The following is a 20881-nucleotide window of genomic DNA, read 5'->3' as shown; positions in this document are numbered from 1 at the left end:
TAGGTTAAACTAGACTGCTAGGAGAATGCCTGAACTGAATAATTAGAACCTCTGAAGAAATAGTTTTACTAAAACATGTTTGATAGTTACTCTCTCATCCACATTGAGAGCCATTGTAAGAAAGAGCCAACTTACAGATACTTAGCATTTGCTATGTAAGGATGTTGTTGAAGATATTGTTCATTAAATTATATGGAAACCTGTTTATTTGATTTTTTTTGAGAGAAGAGAGAGAAATATTTCTTCTCAGTAACAGAGATTATTGTATTTTCTTGTTCATTTAATTTGTTTTTATTTATTATTACAGAGATTTAAAATCTTGAATTTTTCTTTTGTATAATTTTCTGTAACATAGAACCAAGTCATAGTCTACCTTTAGGAAGTGCACAGTGTACATTTTATCTATTGACCCAGTTACTGGGTTCATTCCATGTTTTACTCCTATCTCCTCTCTGCCCAATAAATAAACACATTCTGCTGATATTCTTTGCCATTTTTAAAAAAACTCTATTCCCAATTATTGTTTGTTATTGTAATCTGCATTACACTGCATATGTATAACATCTAACCAGTTTCTATTAAATTATACTTTACCTAATAACTAGCTACATGGAGGCTCAGGCTTTTCTTTAAGTTTAAACTTTACCAGTTAATCTCTGTTGATTGTTCTCTATTGCTTAATAGAGCTTAGGTAGTCACCTAAACTTTCTTCTCAAACAACACAACACTTGTTGTCCCCCTCATTTTTTTTCTTATTACTCTTTTCTTCAGTCTAGTATACTTTCCAGACTTTCACAGTTTGTAACAGTTACTTATATCTCTCCCATACTCAATGTCCTTGAACATCTTTTCTTCCACATATCTACAGATTCTTAATTATTCCTTCAAGTTATAGCCCCCAGATATTCTCTTTCCTTGAAAGTTTCCTTTGGGCATTGCCTATTTGTGGTGGTTTCTATTAAATTACTTTCCATGTATGTATGAAAAGCAGCTTATTCCCTAAGACTATAATAACTTGCCCACACTGTTCAATGTGAATGATCAGTAAATGTTATTGATCAAATTCAAGTTAATGCAAAATTTATATCTGCTATGCTGAAATATTTTTGCACTCAACTTCATAAGAATTTCTATTTTTATATTGATTCATTCTATATTAGTGTTGGTAAAGTGTAATTTTATTTGTATATGCTCAGATCATACATTAGCACCTTGTGTTTCTAAAAGGATTATAGATTATTTAAAACTAGTAGAGACAAATATATTCTTGATAAACTAGGAAAAAATTGTGTTGGTACTTTTTAAGGATTTATAAATATAAATTATAAATATAATTGTTCAGGCATCTGTTTTGTTTAAAAGAAAGTATATCTGTGGTTGAAGATAAAAATATATAGTCATAAATAAAGATTTAAAGAAACTTGGCCTTCCATATTAGTATACTTAATCAGGTTAGTGAGAAGTCAATACAAACCACTGTCAGAATCTTATGATGGGAGGTTGACAACTTCTAACAGCTGATATTCAGAAGTTTAAAGAATAATTATACTTTATACACATTTTCCTCTTCTGAGTGAGACCTACTAAATAGTCACTAAAAACTGACATGCATTTAAACCTACAACAAATTTCACTTCTATAGTTCTACAGACTTTCATTTCAACCATGATGAAAGTATTTCACAGATAAGAATAATTTATGAATAAAAATTTAATTCATGGAATACCTTGCCAGTGAATGTTGATCGCTTCATCACAGTTCAGTCATGTTTAGAAAATCTAAGCAAGCTGTGTGATTACTCCAGGAAGCATGGAATGATGTGTTCAAATTAGTACCATCTGTGGGTAGAAAAAAATTGAGGTTTTTAGTCATTCTCAAAGAATGGAAATCTGATTCTCCATGCTTAAATGAGTGTAATCCTTTTTGTATCTGTAATTCAATAGGGCAGTTGCTTTGAAATAGTCCAGTTCAACACACAGTTCATCAAAAGAGAAGATACTGCATATCAATGCTGGTCTTTATGAGTGCCACTGAGGTAGCTTTGCTTTAAAAAATTGTCTATGAGTTATATATTTGGGCTCAGATTAGATTTATTTCTGGTTTATCTTTCTAAATATATTTGATTAGAAAATGTGGACAAAATTTTATACCACTTGAAAGCCAAAAGACTGTTTCAATGAACCATAACTTATTCATATATTCAACACGTACTTAGTGCCTGTATGTGCCAGACGCTGTCTATCTGTGCAGGTTCCATCATTGTGCCTGTCACATGGAAGGCAACTCAATTGTTGTTACTCTTCCTTTAGTCAGGTTACACATAATTCTTCTTGTTTCTTTTAGACCCTTATTTCTTTGCAATACTTACTTGGGAAACCCAAGAGTCTGTGGACCAGTATTAATATGGTGAAAATTTTTATGTGTAACCAATTTTGCCATTGAAGTCTTCATTCCTAAAATCTGAACATTGCAAGGGGGATAAAAGTTGGTCATAGAACAACCATGGGCATTTAGTCATCCCTTCTGCTGAATTGGGAAAAACATAGTTCCTCTGACTTCTTCAGTTCATTGGATAGCTAACGCATCCCATTTTCTTCCCACTCCTAGTTGCTTAGTAAACCCTAGGTAAAAGAAATTGAAATGCAGAAGGGGTGTTTGGTGATGGACTCAAAAGGGAGGGAAATGTATTGTTTATACTCCCTGATTCCCATAGGGAAAGAGCAGAGGGTACAGTTTTAATGCAAATGAAAACTTCCCAAGTGTCCCCACTACACTTGAGATAAAACTAAAAATCTCGAATCCAATCCAGAAGATTCATCATTATCTGATTTTGACCTACATCTCCAGCTTTCTATCTTCTTATCCATCTCCTTGTGGACCCAGCTGTGTTCCTTAAGTGTTTCTAATGTGCCACACTTCTTCCCCTCAGAATCTTAACACATCCTGATGTTATTCACCTGGAAAGCTAATCTTATCTGTCAGTTCTCTGATTAAATTAAAGTCTTTCCTGACCATCTATCTAATTGAAATCTCTGGGGTGCCTGGGTGGCTCAGTTGGTTAAGTGCCTACCTTAGACTTAGGTCATGATCCCAGAGCCCTGGGATGGAGCCCCATGTTGGGGTTCCTGCTCAGTGGGGAGTCTGCTTCTCCCACTCCCACTCTGCCCCTCCCTCCCACTCTCACTCTCTTGCTCTTTTGCTCTCTCTCTCATTAATAAGTAAAATCTTTAAAAATAAATAAATGAAATCTCCTGTTATGTCTTCTTACTCTTTGCTTTAAAAATATTTATTAAATGTCTATTTTGTTGCAAGCATTACTCCAGACCTTCAGAGACACAATATAGTATTTAATTATTTGTGTAGATTGATATTTGTATGTATATATGACATATGAATAGTCATACACATTTTGTAGTAATTGCTCAACCTTTTTTATTGATATGAATGTAGAATCAGAACCTTTCTAGATCTTTAGAATACATATTGGAATGAAGTAGAGTTGAAAAGAAGATTAGGCCTAGTTGAGGTGGATTTTCAAAGTAGAATTAGGATTTAGAGGAAGGTGGCTATCAGTTCAAAACAATGAAGTACAAACTAATAGAGCTATCTGAAAATAAATTTCAAAAGGGATCCCCTCAAGACTTTGAGTTTCCTTTTGCTCTATGTATTTAAACAGAGGCCAGAAAAGTAGAAATTGGCCATTTTATAGAGGAAAATTACATTAGTTTTCTATCGTTATGTCACAAATGATCACAAACTTAGTGGTTTAAAACTATGCCCGTTGATTATTGCACAGTTCTGTAGGTCAGAAGTCTGGGTATATTGTGCTTCGATTCCTTACCCAGAGGCCCACAAGCCAACTCAAGGTGTCAGCAAGCTGTATACTCATGTGGAACTCAGTCCTCTTCTAAGCTCACAAGCTTGCAACAGAATTTGGTTTCTTATATTGATAGGTGTGAGATCCCCAGTTCCTGGCTGGCTAATAGCCAAGGGCTTCTCTTAGTTCCTAGAGATGTCCTAGATTCTCTATCCTATGGCCCCTTCTTCCAAGACAATAATGGATACATTTTTATATATCAAATCTGCCTCTTGCTTAGAGTATGTTCCTTCCTCTTTTGTAATGAAACAAAGAAAACTCTTTGCTTTTAAAGGACTCAGTCTATAAAATAGGCTCACTGGATAATCCATCCTTATTTTATTTATTTATTTATTTATTTGTTAAGTCTTTATTTACGTTTCAGTTAGTTAACAGCATAATATTAGTTTCAGGCGTACAAATAGTGATTCAACACTTCCATACAACACCTGGTGCTCATCACACGTGCATCCCTTAATTGATTTGGTTTCTTAATTACAGATGAAAATTTTTCTCACATCAGCACCTATATCAGAGCTTAGTTGAAAAATTGGATAAAGGTGAGTGTACAGGGGCCAGAAATCTTGGGGATGTCTGCCTACATAAAGGTCAGATATAAAAAGACAAATTGACCAAGATCATCTCTAAACTTCCTTCAAATTCTGCTCCTGTCATCATGATTCTTTCTTCTTGCTACAATTTTCTTTCTTTTTTATTTAACATATCCAGTGATCTATAAATTTGTCCTTTTTCCTGTAGTGTAATTATCAGACTAGACTTGATAAAATGTACTTCTGAACATCTCATTCTGACACTTCAATAGCTTTCCATTGCCTAACAAACTCTAAGTTCCTCTCAGTATATCCCCAGGTTATTGTGTAGCCTTTCTGTTTTAATTGGCAGTATGAACTGTAAATAATAGTTGAACTTGACTTAGATCACATTACCCTTCTTCTAAATCTCTACCTTAACAATCAGTGAAATCCTATGTCACATGCCACTTTTTCTCTTAAGGCTTCTCCTGAACCACCAAGTCATCTATATGTCTCTGCCTTGGGTTAGAATATTTTGAAAATTTGTCTTTTCTTTAGGTGGTCTGAGTTCAAACTTAGTGGCTGAGAGATTTTAATAAATTATAGAAATTCTACTTGTTATGAAAATTCTATTTTTTAATTCTTAAAATAATTCCTCTATAAGGTAAATTTTCCTTAAAAATAACTTTTTCTCTAATTGCTTTTCTGCCTAACTAAAAATAGGAGTTATGTTGTAGGTATTGTATCAAGTATTCTGTTTGCAATCTACTTTAAAGGTTAATTAATTCAATTAAATACAATAAAATTTGATAATAAATATTAGTATTAGAAAATAGAATAATTGAATCTGACCATATGGCTTTAAGTTACCTGCTTCTTGTTTTCCATTGCATTAGAATTTCTCTCCTCTTTCAGATTTAGGCAAATATATAAGCAATAGGTCTACATATAATTCAGCAAAAATTTAAGAGGAAATTAAAATTTTTAACTCAAGTCTAGACCTTTCTACAGAACTCCAGACTCATGTGCCCATCTATATGACATCTCTTTCTGGGTATCTGGTAGTCATTTCAAAGTTAACATGCTCAAAATAAATTCTTTTTTTTTAAAGATTTTATTTATTTATTTGACAGACAGAGATCATAAGTAGGCAGAGAGGCGGGCAGAGAGAGGAAACAAAGCAGGCTCCCTGCTGAGCAGAGAGTCCAATGTGGGGCTTGATCTCAGGACCCTGGGATCATGACCTGAACAGAAGGTAGAGGCTTAACCCACTGAGCCACCCGGGCGCCCCTCAAAATAAATTCTTAATCTCTCCCCAGTGTTTACTCCTTCCATGTCATCTTGGTTAATAATGACTTCATCCTTCTGTTTGCTCAATCCAAAGGCTTTAGAGCTTTCTCTACTCTCTCCTTCCCTTATACCCCACATGTCACACATCAGCAAATCCTGTCAGCTCCCCTTCAAAATATGTTCAGAGTCTGAATTCTTCCTGTCATTTCTGCTGCTGTGATCCCCATCATGATCTGTTGTGTTGACACTGCAATAGCCTACTAATTGCTCTCCTTGTTTGTACCCTTACATCTCTTCACTCTATAATCAGCACAGTAGTTGGAGTGATTGTGTGGAAACATGTTAGAGCCTGTCATTCCTCTGCTCAAAAGGGTGTCCTGCAGGGCACCTGGGTGGCTCAGTTGGTTTAGCATCTGCCTTCAGGTCAGGTCGTGATCCGTGTCTTGGGATCGAGTCCTGCATCGGACTCCCTTCTCCCTGTCCCACTCCCCCTGCTTGTGCACACATGCTCTCTCTCTCTCTTTCTCTCTGTCAAATACAGAAGTAAAATCTTAAAAAAAAAAAAAAAAAAAAAAAAAAAAAAAAAAAAGAATGTTGTATACAATCTAGCCTTCATTATTTTTTCTCAGACCTCAACTCTTATTAGCCACACTGGCCTCCTAATTATTCTTCAAATATACCAAGGATGGTTCCAACTTAGAGCTTATAATCATGCATTTTTCCCTGCCAGGAATGTTCTTTTTTCAAATATTCCCAAGGTTGGTTCCCCCACCTTCATTAGGAACTTCATGTCTTCTAATCAGTGAGGCCTTCTCTGAATACTCAGTTAAACATTTCAGTATCCCTAGATCATCTTTCTCTTCTTCCTTTCCTTATTTCTCCCCCAAAACACTAATCATCATGTAAAATACTATATACAATAGTCACTTATACTTTTATTGTATGTAAATACACCAAATGTAAATTACACAAGGTCAGGGACTTCTGTCAGGTTTATTCATTGTATACCCAGCACCCACAGTAGCACTTGGCACAAATTAGGTGCTCATTAGACATTTACTGAATCCTGAATTAATATGATACATTTAGGAATGAATGAGTTTTCTCTCATTTATTTTCTAATTTTTAAGTGTGACTATTATCATATAATTTTTATAAATTATGTCATTTTCATACAAGTCATTGTTACCATTCTATCTCAGTCTTCTAAGCAAAAGCCTTTTCACACACGCAGGGAAAGACATGGTTGAGGAAAGTGCTTACATCACTTATTCATTGTTCTTTCATATCCCTAACCATAACATGCTTGTATTACTTGTTCAATAAATTGCAGTTTCTTAAAAATAAGACATAAGCCTTTTATACCTTGAATCCTTCACACCAGGCTCAGAACCTCACAGATGGTATACAAATAGCAAACTGGTGGTCAATATGAAATCTAATAAGTGACCCCAAGTAGGACCTTGTGATTATAGGTGATATGCAGATTTCTTTGTCTGTGTATTAATATCAGTGTGCTGAATGATGTTCTAGAAAGGGTTTTGTCAAATTTATTTATTTATTTGTTTGTTTATATTGGTTTTATCAAATGTAAGTATATGCAAGATAAAATAAAAATCAACTAATAAGTAAATAACTTATTCAGCTAATAGCATTGTTTATTTAGAATTATTATATAATCAATCTTTACTATATATAAGATACATTTATGTCTATCCAAGATTTAAATGTAAGTATATCTTTCTTGGGAATTGAATATTAAAACTCAGACCATACCCAGGGAAGTACATAAGGTTAAATGAGCATACAACTTTATTTTGTACTAATGTTTATATATGAAGCCAAAGTAAGTTTATACGAGATTCTTATGAGTCCGTTTGGGAGCAAAACTTGGAATTAATCAAATAACAGTTGTTTTGTCCTCTACCTTTTAGATCAGTGGTCTCTGAAGCATCACCTTAAGGTTCTGCTCAGTAAATGTGGTACTGCTGATCTAAGGGTAGTTGTAATAAGGGATTGCCACTAGATGCATAATAAGGACATATTTTTGAATCCAGTCTTCCTTCTGTTTAACAGTTTTTGGTAGTTCTAATTGTTTTCAATTTTTCTCCTTTAACTTTTAGTTCCTAGTGTTCCCACAAATATTGCTTTTTCTAATGTTCAGTCAACTAGTGCAACATTAACGTGGGTGAGACCTGACACTATTCTTGGCTACTTCCAAAATTACAAGATCACCACTCAGCTGCGGGCTCAGAAATGCATAGAATGGGATTCTGAAGAATGTGTTGAGTATCAAAAAATTCAGTATCTTTATGAAGCTGACTTAACTGAAGAGACAGTGTATGGATTAAAGAAATTTAGATGGTACCGATTCCAAGTGGCTGCCAGCACCAATGCCGGCTATGGCAATGCTTCCAGTTGGATATCTACACAAACCCTTCCTGGTCGTAAGTATTGTCTTCTATATGTGTTTATACTTCTGCTTTCGAGAAAAAGCTCTTTGAATGCTTTTCCACAGAAATCACTCAAAGTATAGGTAATGATTGTTCTTGCAACTTTAATTTTATGTGTTAAAGCTAACTGGTTACCCTACTTGTTTAGACAGAATCGTTACTCATAATTAGCTAAATAAATTTCTATGACTTATCCTGAACACTATCTACATGGAATTATAATGGCTTTCATGCAAAGGAAATAAAGATATACATATTTATGAAGAAATAAATACCTACACATACATACACTGATATCTGTTGAATTAATGATTTTTACTTAATACAATCACTGGACATGAAAATTACTGAATTAGTCTATAAACTAATATATGTAATAACATTTGTTTTTAATTTAATTGAATCCCAATGGAAAATTCAATTTCAGACATTATTAAAGGCTTTTCTCAGACTTTCAGAGTCGTACTGAAGTCCTAGAGTCTTCTCTTGCAATAAAGCATTATGGGCCTCTCTTGGACTATGTTACTAGGCTATACTGATTGCCACTGAGCCCCCTTTGTCCATGCCTACATTTTCTCCTTCATATCTAGATGCTCTACAGCTTTTAAGCTATACTTTACAACCTTTTTGGTGACTTTATGGATACTCACACACACACCAGCTGAAACAGATCTCCTAGCAAACACCTTCTCAGCTTGTGCTATACCTATATAAAATTCAGAAGCAAACAAGGGGTTCAACTCCTAGCTGGAGGTGTGAAGAAGGGAAAAAGCACAGAGAAGAAACATAAAATAATTTCTTAAAAGTTTTTCTGCCATTTATCCATCTTTCAGGACTTTTGTATTTAAGAAAGAGCTCTTTTAATGCTTCTCCACATAAATTATTCAAAGTCTAGGTAAAAATGCTGTTATAACTTTAGTTTTATATTTTAAAACTAACTGGTTACCCTACTTGGTTAGATATAATGATTAACCACGAGTAAATAAATAAATTTCTATTATTTATCCTAAGCAGTATCTACATAGAATTATAATGGCTTCCATGAAAACTAAATAAATTGCAGATCAAATGCTGCAAGCTAGAGCTGCACTTTCTGAAATGCCATTTCCACCCCAAGCCATCCTGAGCAAATTTCAAGTTGCCCAGGTCACCTATTGCAATACCCTCCCATATAAACCATCCAAATAGGTACCTTATGTTACCATTCTTCTATCTTGATCAAGACTGTTACTAGGTGATTCTTTTCAAATCCAAATCTCATTTTCCTAAAAAGTTTTGGTACCTATAAGCTGAGTAAACACACACATACAGAGAGATTTTTAGTGATAAGTAGATGCTGTTATAGGCCTTTATAAATAGAGAAATAAACTTTGATCTAGAGGCCTTATTTTTTAGGTTACTAAATGTATTCCCAGGAGTGCCTAGCATAATTTTTGCAGAGTAAATTTCCAATCCATATTTGTTAATGCAGTTCAACATTTGAGATAGAATCCAAACAACTCAGCTTTCGACACAATTATCCAGCCTCTCCTCCTTGCAGCACTTTGACTCTAGCTTTCTGTGATATCTGTCCTCCTTGCTTTTCTTCTGTCTCCCTGGTAGCTCTTTCTCAGTCTCCTTTGCTCATTCTTTTTTAAAATCTAAGTGTTGGAGTGCCCAGATATCTGTATTTAACCCTTTTTTGTATCAACACACAACTCCCAGGAGATCTTACCGTGATGTGACTTTATCTGGTCCTATGACTTTAAAGTTTACTGATATGGTAATTATTCTCAAATATCTGTTTCTAGCTCTGACTCATCCCTAGAACCCAGATCAGTATATTTACCTGATCAACTGACATCGTTGTGCATGTGTGTCAAATATACCTTTCAAAATTAAATGTGGTCTAAACACCTAACGTGTCTCCTCTTATAACATTCCCTATCTCAGTAAAATGTACCATTATTCATCTGGTTGCAGAAAATGAAAATCTAGGCAGTGTTCTTTTCCTACTCAACTCTGCCACTGATTTATTTCAATTGTGCCATCTAAATACATCCCTCCATTTGCATTGCTATCATACTAGTCCTATCCTTCATTACTGTTACCACTGCATGAACCTAACTGACCTCCAGAGCTTCTAGGCTGATCTTTTTAAACCTAAATCAGATGCTTTCACTTCCCTGTTTAAAGCCATCCAATGGATTTCCATAGCTTTAGAATAAAATTCAAATTTCTTTTTTTAAGATTTTATTTATTTGTCAGAAAGAGAGAGAGCGAGCAAGCATGAGCAGGTAGAGAGGCAGGCAGAGGGAGAAGCAGTCTCCCAGCTGAGCAAGGAGCCCGATGAGGGACTCGATCCCAGAACCCTGGGATCCTGACCTGAGCTGAAGGCAGATGCTTAATCACTGAGCCACCCAGGCATCCCAAACTCAAATTTCTTAACAGGATTCACATGACCTGGCCCTTACCTAACACTCTAACCTCATCCATAACTACTTTCCCACTTAACCATTACTCATCATTCACATCAGACATTTTTTCTGTTGCTTAAACACACTAAACTCCCAGAACTTGGGCCTTTGCTTTTGACTGGAATGTTCTTACACCTCTAGCTTTGCAAGGGCAGCTTCTCATAATGTATACCTCTATTTAAATGATTCCTACTCAGAATGGATTTCCCTGACCACCCAATCTAAAGTAGCTTTGCAGTCTTTTTCTAGAATATCATGTTATCTAAATGAGCATTTATAAATATGTAATAGCTTTTTATTTTTGTTTGTTTTTAGAATGTCTTGACCATTGCTATCTCTTATTGCCTAGAGAATGGTGCCTGGTAAGAGTAGGTACTCTATTAATATTTCCTAAGTGAGTGAAATTTGATTGAGTAAGCTAAAGTGTGTAGGGGAGAATGAACTATTTTCTAGTTCAGGTGATACTGAGGATGATAGTGCCATAACACAGAAAAGAAAAAAAAAACAGAAAAATCATATTTGGATTGGGTTTAGTCAATAACCATGGTTATTTTGAATCTGTTGGATTTGAGAAGAAGTAACTATTCTAATCCAATTAACTAGAAAACAGAAATACATGCTTAGAGATAAGAATGTAGGAAAAACTAGGGACTTTAGTAGCATCAGCGTGGAAAATCACAAATGAAGATTTGACTAAAAAGTGTGACACTGACTGGGGCACCTGGGTGGCTCAGTCAGTTAAGTGTCTGCCTTCGGCTCAGGTCACGATCCCAGGGTCCTCAGATTGAGTCCCTAGTTGGGCTCCTTGCTCAATGGGGAGTCTGCTTCTCCCTTTGCCCCTCCCCCTGTTCATGCGTACATGCGTGTGCACCTCCCCCATTCTCTTTCTCTCTCTCAAATAAAAAATAAAATCTTTTAAAAAAAAAAAGAGACATTGACTAAATGAGTAAACTTTAAGGTCCTGCGGCAACTGGAAGTTACCTGAAGGGGTGCTATAATGAATGAAGCAGGCTGATGTAAGGCAATTGGGGGTGGTGGAAACTGACAAATTAACAGAGAACGTGCTATCTAAAGGCTTATTACTGTCCAATAGACAGGTCATGCTATTAGAACTTATGATGTTTTCAGAGAAACAGGAAATTTAGATTTTTTTTTTTAAATGTGAAAACAGTTTCTTGCTTGTGACTTTTTTTTTTTTTTTTCCTAATCATTTAAGGGGCACCTGGGTGGCTCAGTGGGTTAAGCCTCTGCCTTCGGCTCAGGTCATGATCTCAGGGTCCTGGGATCAAGCCCCACATCGGGCTCTCTGCTCAGCAGGGAGCCTGCTTCACCACCCCACCTCCACCCCCCCCCCCCGCCTGCCTCTCTACTTGTGATCTCTCTCTCTGTCAAATAAATAAATAAAATCTTTTAAAAAAATCATTTAATAGTTCAAACTAAACACATCTGTAGCCCCGATCTGGTCTGTGGACAGCTACTTTGGAGCCTTTAGTTAAAATAGACCTTCTGCCTGTGCTGAGGGTCTGAGGATTCAGACACTGAGGATTCCCACCCTGACACTGAGGTTTCCCATCCTATTCCTTACCATCATCTCACTTGGTTGGTACCTGCTTTTACCTCCTACAGTGAGCCAGCAAGTAGATTTTCTGGATGCATCATCTCTTCAAGCACTCTAGACATAATGATAAATGTTCAATTAGCATAAAATGATAATTAAATAGATTAATTCAGAATCTGCTAAATGAAACTGCAAAGCTAAGTTTTTAAGGACTCTCACATTCTTAATTTGAAAATTTAGGAATTTTTCCATTTGAATGTCATTGCTCCTACCCTAGTCTCCCCTCCTCCTTACCACCTCTTTTTAGATCTGTGATCAACTCACTAGAATTTGGTCATTTTCAATTTCCTACTACTCCATTTTGCTCATTTTGGTCTAAAGGAATAATGGTAGAGTATTGCAAACTTTTCGCAATCAGCATGAGCTTTTTTTTTTTTTTTTTTTTTGAAGTATTACTTTCCTGGTTTTAGCAGGATGAGTCCCTTTGTTATTGGTGGTTTGTTGGTTGGTTAGTTCTTGATGCAATGGAGTAATCTTGGCTTCTCATCACCCCTGTTTCCAGGTCTTTACTTGATGACTAATTCACAGAGTGCCTGTCTACAAAGTGCTAGTTTGTCTTTTATCTGGTACTATTCTTTTCCCTGGATCAAGTATCTCACTGCCACATCTCACTTCACTTGCGTTTGAAGCTGTTTATCAGTATATAAGTAGGTTGTCTATACTAATCCTTTTCCCTTCCTCTTTTTCTTTCTGCTTGAGAGCTGATTTTCTACTCTGTTATTTATCAGTAGAATAAAAAAATTTTTCCTATTTTAGTTCCAGAGGATACATAGAAACTGCCTTCCTGCCACTGTGATTTAGAGAGAAAAGTAAAAAGGTTTATATATTTCAGAATTTGTGACAACAGACATATGATTTTTCTTGGCATTTGCAAACTAGCTTTTCATCTGAGTATTCATATGTGTGGGAATAATTGTATAATTATGAGAACAAGAATGAGTTGGTTACCCCTTTTTGTCTCAGAATGGAAAAGACATTTTTTCTGAATTGTATATGCATATATATGTATACATGTATGCATACATATATATCTGAATTTCATAATTATACAGCAAGAGAAAAGTTTTATTTATTATATTAAGCCCAGGAGAGATCATCTGAGATTGTACTTGATACAAAAGACAAAAAGACATGATACATATTATTGCTAGATAATATATACAGAGAACTAACATATAATATAAGAATAAAATAAATTAGGTGGCTCAGTCGGTTAAGTGTCTTCCTTCAGCTCAGGTCATGATCCTGGGGTCCAGAGATTGAGTCCCACGTCAGGCTCCCTGCAAAGCTAGGAGTCTGCTTCTCCCTCCTCTGTCCCTGCTCATGTGCTCTCTCACTTTCTCTCTCAAATAAGTAAATAAAATCTTTTAAAAAGAATAAAATAAATTAAAAGTCCAGCAACAAAAATATTGATAAGTAGTAATACCTTTAAGATAAAAAATAAGTAGCATTTATTCTGAATATTAAAGATGAAAAGTATTAAAGACCTTTTACAAACATAAAAAGTAATCTGAATGAAGAAAATTAATATTTTGTATAGTCATTATTCAAAAAAGTGTTATGTTGTTTCATAATCTCATGTAAGAAGATAAAATGATGAAAATGAACAGTTTCAATGATAGGAAAGAATAAACAACAATATAAATTGGTACAAATCACTATTTCATATGTGTGCATTTCTAATGGCATTGAGTTGCACAGAAGCATTTAAAAATGGACCCTCATATCAAAGCCTGGAGATTCTAAATAATTGGAGCTAGAAATTGATGGCTAGTTTGATATCCACCTTTTCAAAACTCTGAATTCAAAATTCAAATATTGAATAACTCTAAAAGACCACCCAGTCTGAATAATAAATATTGTAAAACATTCTGAAATGGCTTGTAGAATAAGAAAATATGTCGTATTCTCTCTCTTTGAGCTCATAAGGAAGAGTACTCAAATGAAGATTCAGGGAGCAAAGTTAGAACATGGACAAGAATTAAATTGAGGTACTTTCTGCATTTGAATCTACCACTGTAAACTAGAGTGAAGAAAGGAAACAATATTCAGCCAACTCAAGCTAACATTTCTTTCTCCCACATACTCTGATCTAGATAATTGAAGCCAAATTGCTTTTCTCCTTAAGTCATCTGTATAATAGCCATAACTCTCTACTTCATGCTGAGTGTGTATAGATACAAACATAATCACAAAAATTACAAATGGCAGAAATATTTAACTTGAAACATTAAAGTTTTGTAGATTATTTTACTCATCTCTTTTTTTCTGATTGCCCTTATACTCAAAAGCCATTTGAGTTGTGTGTGGAGGAGGAATGTAGAATGGAAAGCTGTTAAATATCTCCATGGTGCACAATAAGTGCTTATAATGCTGAGGAAATGTACAACTTTAAAAGAGTGTGGGTGTGAAATTAGTATGGAATAAAATGAGACTCTCATAATGTGCATCTCCTATAGACCACCAGGACTGGAAGACAGCAAGAAAGGAAAATTCCTGGGGTAACACTTAGGTTGTGAAAACCACAGGATACCATACTCATGAGGAATTTTAACTACCCAAACATCTGTTAGGTTAAAAAAAAAAAATTCAACAAAACATGCCTCATCAAAGAGGCTTCCAAGGAATGCAACTTTATGATCTAAAAAGAAAAAAAAAAAAAAACTAAATAAAGAGCAAAATATGCCTTAACAATTTTTAAAAATAAGGAGTGGTTACTGAGTTACTATGTATTCAGTTATTTTCCTTAATTTATTTTAAATGGTGTAATGCACTTATAATGTGATAAGTGCTATCTAACAAAGGTAGATGTTATCCCTTCTATAAAGAAGCAATTATATAAAGATAAGAAGAGATGTTAGCTATAAATAAATAGGAAAATACAATCCAAGACATAAAGAAGCCCATTTGGTGGCAATGAATTTTTAGAATGGCTCTAACCTGCTGCCACTAGAGGAAATGAATATAATTTATTCTAGACATGAAGGTTGTACTTCTGTGAAATTCGTTAGATGCTGTTGAAAGCCTTCTCAGTCAGTTGCCTGAGACTCCCAAATGTGTAGTTCAAGAGGACATCTCTCTTCTAGGCTGTAGGTTGAGGTTACTAGCATGACTGCTTGGGTTTCCACAGACATGTCAGACCCATATTACTACTGCCCTCCCCCGCCCCACTGCAAACTTTGCCTGCCTGTGTGTTCACTGTTTCGTGCACTTGTACTATTGTTCATTTAATTGTTCATGCCAGCCTCCCTAGAATCGTTATTTCTAGGTGCCTCCCATCCCCCACCCCAACTCCATACCTGAGTCTTATTGAAGTTACCTTCTAAGTACTTCATGAATTTCTTTATTTTCCTCTGTTAAACATCTCTGAATCCAGACTCTTAAAATTAATTTCCTGCATTATTACAGAAGATACCAAAGTGATCTTTCCGGTCCATTTTCTCTATCTTCCACCTGAACCCAGCTTTTGAATACACCTGTCTGACCATGTTAGTGCCCTGCTTAAAATCTTTAAAGTTTCTATTTTCCTGTGGCATAAAAATCATACTTTTTAGTACGTTGTATAAGGTAGGTCATCTGTGATTTTGCTTACATTTCCCTTGGTCTTTCTCTTTTGTGCTCCAGAATCTTTGCTATTCTTTCTCACTGTCCTTTCTGTGGGTTTTGTTTTTGTTTTTTGTTTTGTTTTGTTTTTTTGTTTTTTGAGAACAGCTTCCTTTTCTTTATATTTCACACCAACCATCTCTTTTGCAAACCCTTCTATGAGTTCCTCTCTCCACTCCTACATCTTGAGAATTGTTTCTCAAATACAGAATATTTTGCTTCATAATTGTTTTTCTCTCCCTCTTTTGTGGAACTATGAGCTCCTTAAAAGCAGAGATGATTAGGGTTGTCTAGGTGGTGCGGTCAGCTAAGCATCAGAAACTAAGAGGTTTCGGCTCAGGTCATGATTTCAGGGTCTTGAGATCAAGCCCCACACCAGGCTCCACAAATTGCATGGAGTCTGCTTGAGATTCTCTTGCCCTCTTCCCCTCCCACTTGTGTACTCTCTCCACACTCAAATAAATAAATAAATCTTTTAAAAAAGCAGAGAGAACTAGGCGACCATGGCTTATGTATGTTTCTACATTCCATGCTTACTTAGTATCTAAGATTAAATGATTATGGCATTTGGACTCGTGGAAGGCATTTGACTTAATGTGGAAGTATATCAATGCCAAAATTCTCCATTACAAAATAATTCATACTAATTCTTTTCTTCATTTTTTTCTATAATTTGTCTTTCAAATACTTACATAGATATAGCCAAAATTAAAATTCTCCCAGTTTCTGTCCATGTTGAACATGTTTAGCTTCTTTTATTTCATGAAGCTAGTCCATTTTATATTGCTGATATTGTTTTTATTTTTCCTTGTCATTAGCATATGAAGCATGAATTCTGCACTTAGGAAAAAATTATGCATGTAATAAATTGAGAAATATTTCAAACAGTAAAGAAAAATAGTGCATGCCCATTTCAGAAGCATTGACAGTATCTATATGATTAACTGAGAGAATTAACTTACTGTATTTGTATAGCAAAGTGGGATCATAATAGATTGATAGTCCATGAAGAAAACAAAAGAGAACAATGTCTAAATTTGGGCTGCTAAGTATGATTACAAAGAAAAGACATTTGGGTGAAATTACAATTTAAAACAAAATAGTAAGCGTATAAAATTAAGGAATTTAATAGAACAGTCAACTATATATTTAACTCAGAAGATCTTTTATCAGATTATTAAACAAGTTATCACAGTTTAAATAAAAAATTTTTAAATTCTATTACATAAGCACGTAGAGCATGTTTTTCAGCAAAATCATTAAAAACCAAAGGATGTTATAAAGATCATCAGTTATTTTTTAAATCATTAATATTAAGAAGGACTGGTTATCATAGGGGGGAAAATGAGAAAAAGTATCTTTCCCCTAAGTGGAGCTACCTGTATTTTATCTTTCAATGATAAATGAATTCAAATGAATTCTCTCACTTTCTCATCTCAAACTTCAAATCTCATAGTGAGTTGAGTTTATTTGGACTCTTCTAAGATTTTTTTTTCTTGGTTCAAAAAGAAGTTTGATGTTCATGGCTTGATTCTTTGTTATTTTCAGCTCCGTTTTCTTCTGTATTACTAAGGAAGTGGGGAGAACTCTGATTTGATTATGAAAAACTCTCAAATCCGAAAAGACCATGTAATTGCTATACCTGGTAGTTTGGGGCACTTTTTGTTTGGACCCAACAACTGAACTGAGAGCCCTTTGCTGAGTTGTTAAAAATAATGACAATAGCTAAGCTTATCAAGTGTTATATGCTGGTTCTATTCTAAGAACTTCACACACATTGATTCGTTTATGAACCTCATTTATTTCTAGGGTAGAGTCTGTGATCTTAGATCTGAAATAGGACTTGGGCAAAGCCTCCTGGTGATATGAAAGTACCATATAAAAGAAGCAGAGAGGGACACCTGGGTGGCTCAGTCAGTTAGGCATCTGCCTTCGGCTCAGGCCATGATCCCAGGGTCCTAGGATCAAGTCCCTCATATGGCTCCCTCCTCAGTGGAGAGTCTGCTTCTCCCTCTGCTTTTGCCCCCCTCCCTGCTCCTTCTCTCTCTCTCCCTCTCTCTCTCTCCCTCAGTCACTCTTGCTCTCTCAAATAAATAAAATCTTTTAAAAAAAGAAGCAGAGAGGTGCTAAGTGGGATTACAAAGAGAAGCTATCCTGTTAAAAAGTAATTTAAAGGAAATACTAGTAAGTATTTAAAATTAAACTATTTGCTAAGGCATCCAATTCAATATTTAGTGTCAAAAAAAGCTTTTGCCAAACCTTAAGAAAGTTTTCTAGAATATAAATAAAAATACTTTGAAATCCCGTTTGCATGAACAAATGCAATGTCTTTTATAGCAAAAGCACTAAGAACCAAACAGTTAAAAGAAATTTTAAGGATAATCACTATGTGATATTATTAACTTCGACAACTGGAACTAAAACAGACCTGGAGATATTAGACAAGCTTCTAGTATATAATCCCACCATCTCCATTCCCAAATAGTTTAGATGGGACTTTTATTCAAAGCTACACTTTCAGTTTCTTTTCTCTTTGCTGATACACCTGATAGTTATCTTACCCACATATAATGACTGGAAGGATGAAATAGGGACATTTATCTTGGCCCCAATACTCCATTGTGGTGATGGCCTCATCTGATATGCTGATGGCCCTATCTGTATTATTCCAGGTGGTTCCTTCGCAGAGTTTCTGTGTTCTTAGGGAACACAAGGGCCTATTATTACTATGGGAACTTTGGGAGTGGGAGGGAGTGACAGTAGGGAGAAGTCTCGCTGTAATTTATCCAGAATTAAAATAAATGGAAGGTAGGAGGAGACCAGTCTGTGGAGTGTGTATTGGCTGGATGCCCATTTCCGTGTTTATCACCACCAGCTCCCAAGCCCTCCTCCACTGCTTCCCTAGCTCTCACAGAAGCAGTAATTTAATCCCTGCCCAGGCTTCTGATTCAGTTAAATCTGGCTGTGACTTCAGAATTTGCTTTTCTAACAACTTCCCAGGTAATATTGATACTGCTTGTATGGAGATCACATTTTGAGAACCACTGTCGTAGGAAGTTATTTTATAAATGTGATGGTATTCTAGAAAAAGATGTATTATCTGATCCTAAAAGCAATAGTACTAATATTAGAATATTTTTATTCTTATCTGGCATGGTTAGTGTTGGAAATGAGAGTTTTTTGTATTTTGAATTTTTTTCAATGTAAGCCAGACTGAAATGACTCAAAAAATTACTCATTACACATCACAGAAAATGGTCATTCAGTGAGGTCTAATACTATACGCATCCATGAATCATTCTCAGTACTCATCAAACAGTCTGATTAAACACATTCTTGGGCTTATGGTATTTGCCTTTGTGATGCCATCTTGCTGTTAGAAAATCTAACTATAAAACAAAATTAAGGTCCTGTAGAATGATAGGAAATATTTTATACACCAACCATATTGTCCTATACTAGGCAGTGAGATCACTGCCTTTAGGGCTTTAGGGAAACATTCAGCCCCAGGAAAGGATAGCTGATTAGTGTAGTGCTGTAACCAATACGGTGTGTCCTGGAATGCTCTTGGCCTGCATACATGTAGTCAATCTAATTGCTGAACTTCTTCAGGTCGCTTGATAAGCTGAATTATTTAAAATTCAAGGAATCTACTCAAACCACCCAACCAATTAGATTTCCTCTAGTCCTGAGAGACAAGTAAAACTTAAAGCTAATTCTTCCAGGTGTGCTGAATCAAAGCCAACTCACAGTCCTAGGGGCTAATACTTGTATAAGCTGAGAAAGAATGGAGTCCCTCATGTAGTGATAATAGTAGCTAGGAATGTGGTAGTCTACTCTACGAGATCCTGAAACCAAAATACCCTGAAGGATAGGCCCTTGAAATAAGGTTTAAGCTCAACTTAAATCCAAATAGATACACAGGCAATTTAAATAACATGTGTGTAGAGCTCAAGATTTTCTGTCTTGTGAGTTGTTGACAAGTCATTTATTTATTTATGTTTATTCTTTTAGGAACATCACGATTGTGTGGTGCACTAAAAAAACTCAGTATTTTCTACATTTTTCATCATTAAATTTGTGGGGATCTGCAGAAGGCAAAGTTACTAATAAGTCTTTGAATGTGCTTATTTTGAAAGTATAGTATTAGACACACCAAAATATATGGTTCTTAATCAAACTGGCATAGACTTGGGGGCATTAAAGCTCTTATACGTATGAGGCAAAATGATGGTCTATCCAGACTCACCTTTCAGCTAACACGCTTAGCATGGGGACACAGATGGATGGGAAAGATGACCCTGACCCACATAAGACCCACATTCCTGTGCAAGGATAGAAGCATGATAATCAGGAAATGATGGTTGTTAGTTACAGAAAATGCATTATTGTGAAAACCAGGGGAAAAGTGCTTATGAGAGGAAGTGATTGGATTATGGGGAATGAGAGAATAAAGATAGATCATTCCTACTGAGTAAATTGCTGTGATTTATAAGAGAAAGGGTATAGTGATATCTTGGTCCATTACTGACTAGATTCATTTCACAAACAATCCTAAATCAGAATGTGACAGTTTATGGGGAGACAAACAAAGTCTCCCAAAGATTCTTATACGTTACTAAGCTTTTAAACTGGCATATTTTCATCTCCCCACATCTTTAGTGCTTTAAGCTTCCTTGGTTTTGCTGATTGGCATTTGTAATTTTAATTTTGCATTTTCCTTTATATGACTTTAGTAATAGTTTACTACACATTGGAATAAAAGAGAAAAAATACTCATATATCTTATTATGTATTTTTGGAATTTTTATAATTTCCAAAAGAATATTACCTAAAAGAAATTTGAAAATATCATATGGTTTAAAGTACACTATAATGTTTGGACAATATTAAAATAATTGATATTGTTTTCTAATAGACAAGCATTTTGGTATTCTATGTATTTCTCTTAAATTATCTATGAATTAAATGATTATCTTTAATTGTTTTATACAGATAAAATAATCAATTATATGCTTATTATATATTCTTATATCAGTTCAGCAATGTGTGTGTTTACTTTTATTTTTTTA

General features: G+C 35.1%; 1 protein-coding gene across 1 annotated transcript in view; it reads left to right on the top strand.

The window, feature by feature from the left end:
• Positions 1-20881, top strand: part of PTPRQ (protein tyrosine phosphatase receptor type Q) — a gene marked incomplete at both ends in the record, with an annotated part of 196344 nt that overhangs the window by 99849 nt on the left and 75614 nt on the right. Inside the window, one exon of the mRNA XM_080811864.1 lies at positions 7803-8126. Coding sequence (XP_080667990.1) covers positions 7803-8126 — 324 coding nt within the window. The remainder of the gene's footprint in view (positions 1-7802; positions 8127-20881) is intronic.

The sequence above is a fragment of the Martes martes genome (assembly GCF_963455335.1).
Source record: "Martes martes genome assembly, chromosome: 8".
Taxonomy (NCBI): Eukaryota; Metazoa; Chordata; class Mammalia; order Carnivora; family Mustelidae; genus Martes; species Martes martes.
Note: the sequence above shows the minus strand (reverse complement) of the source record. Positions and strands in the feature narration are given on the sequence as shown.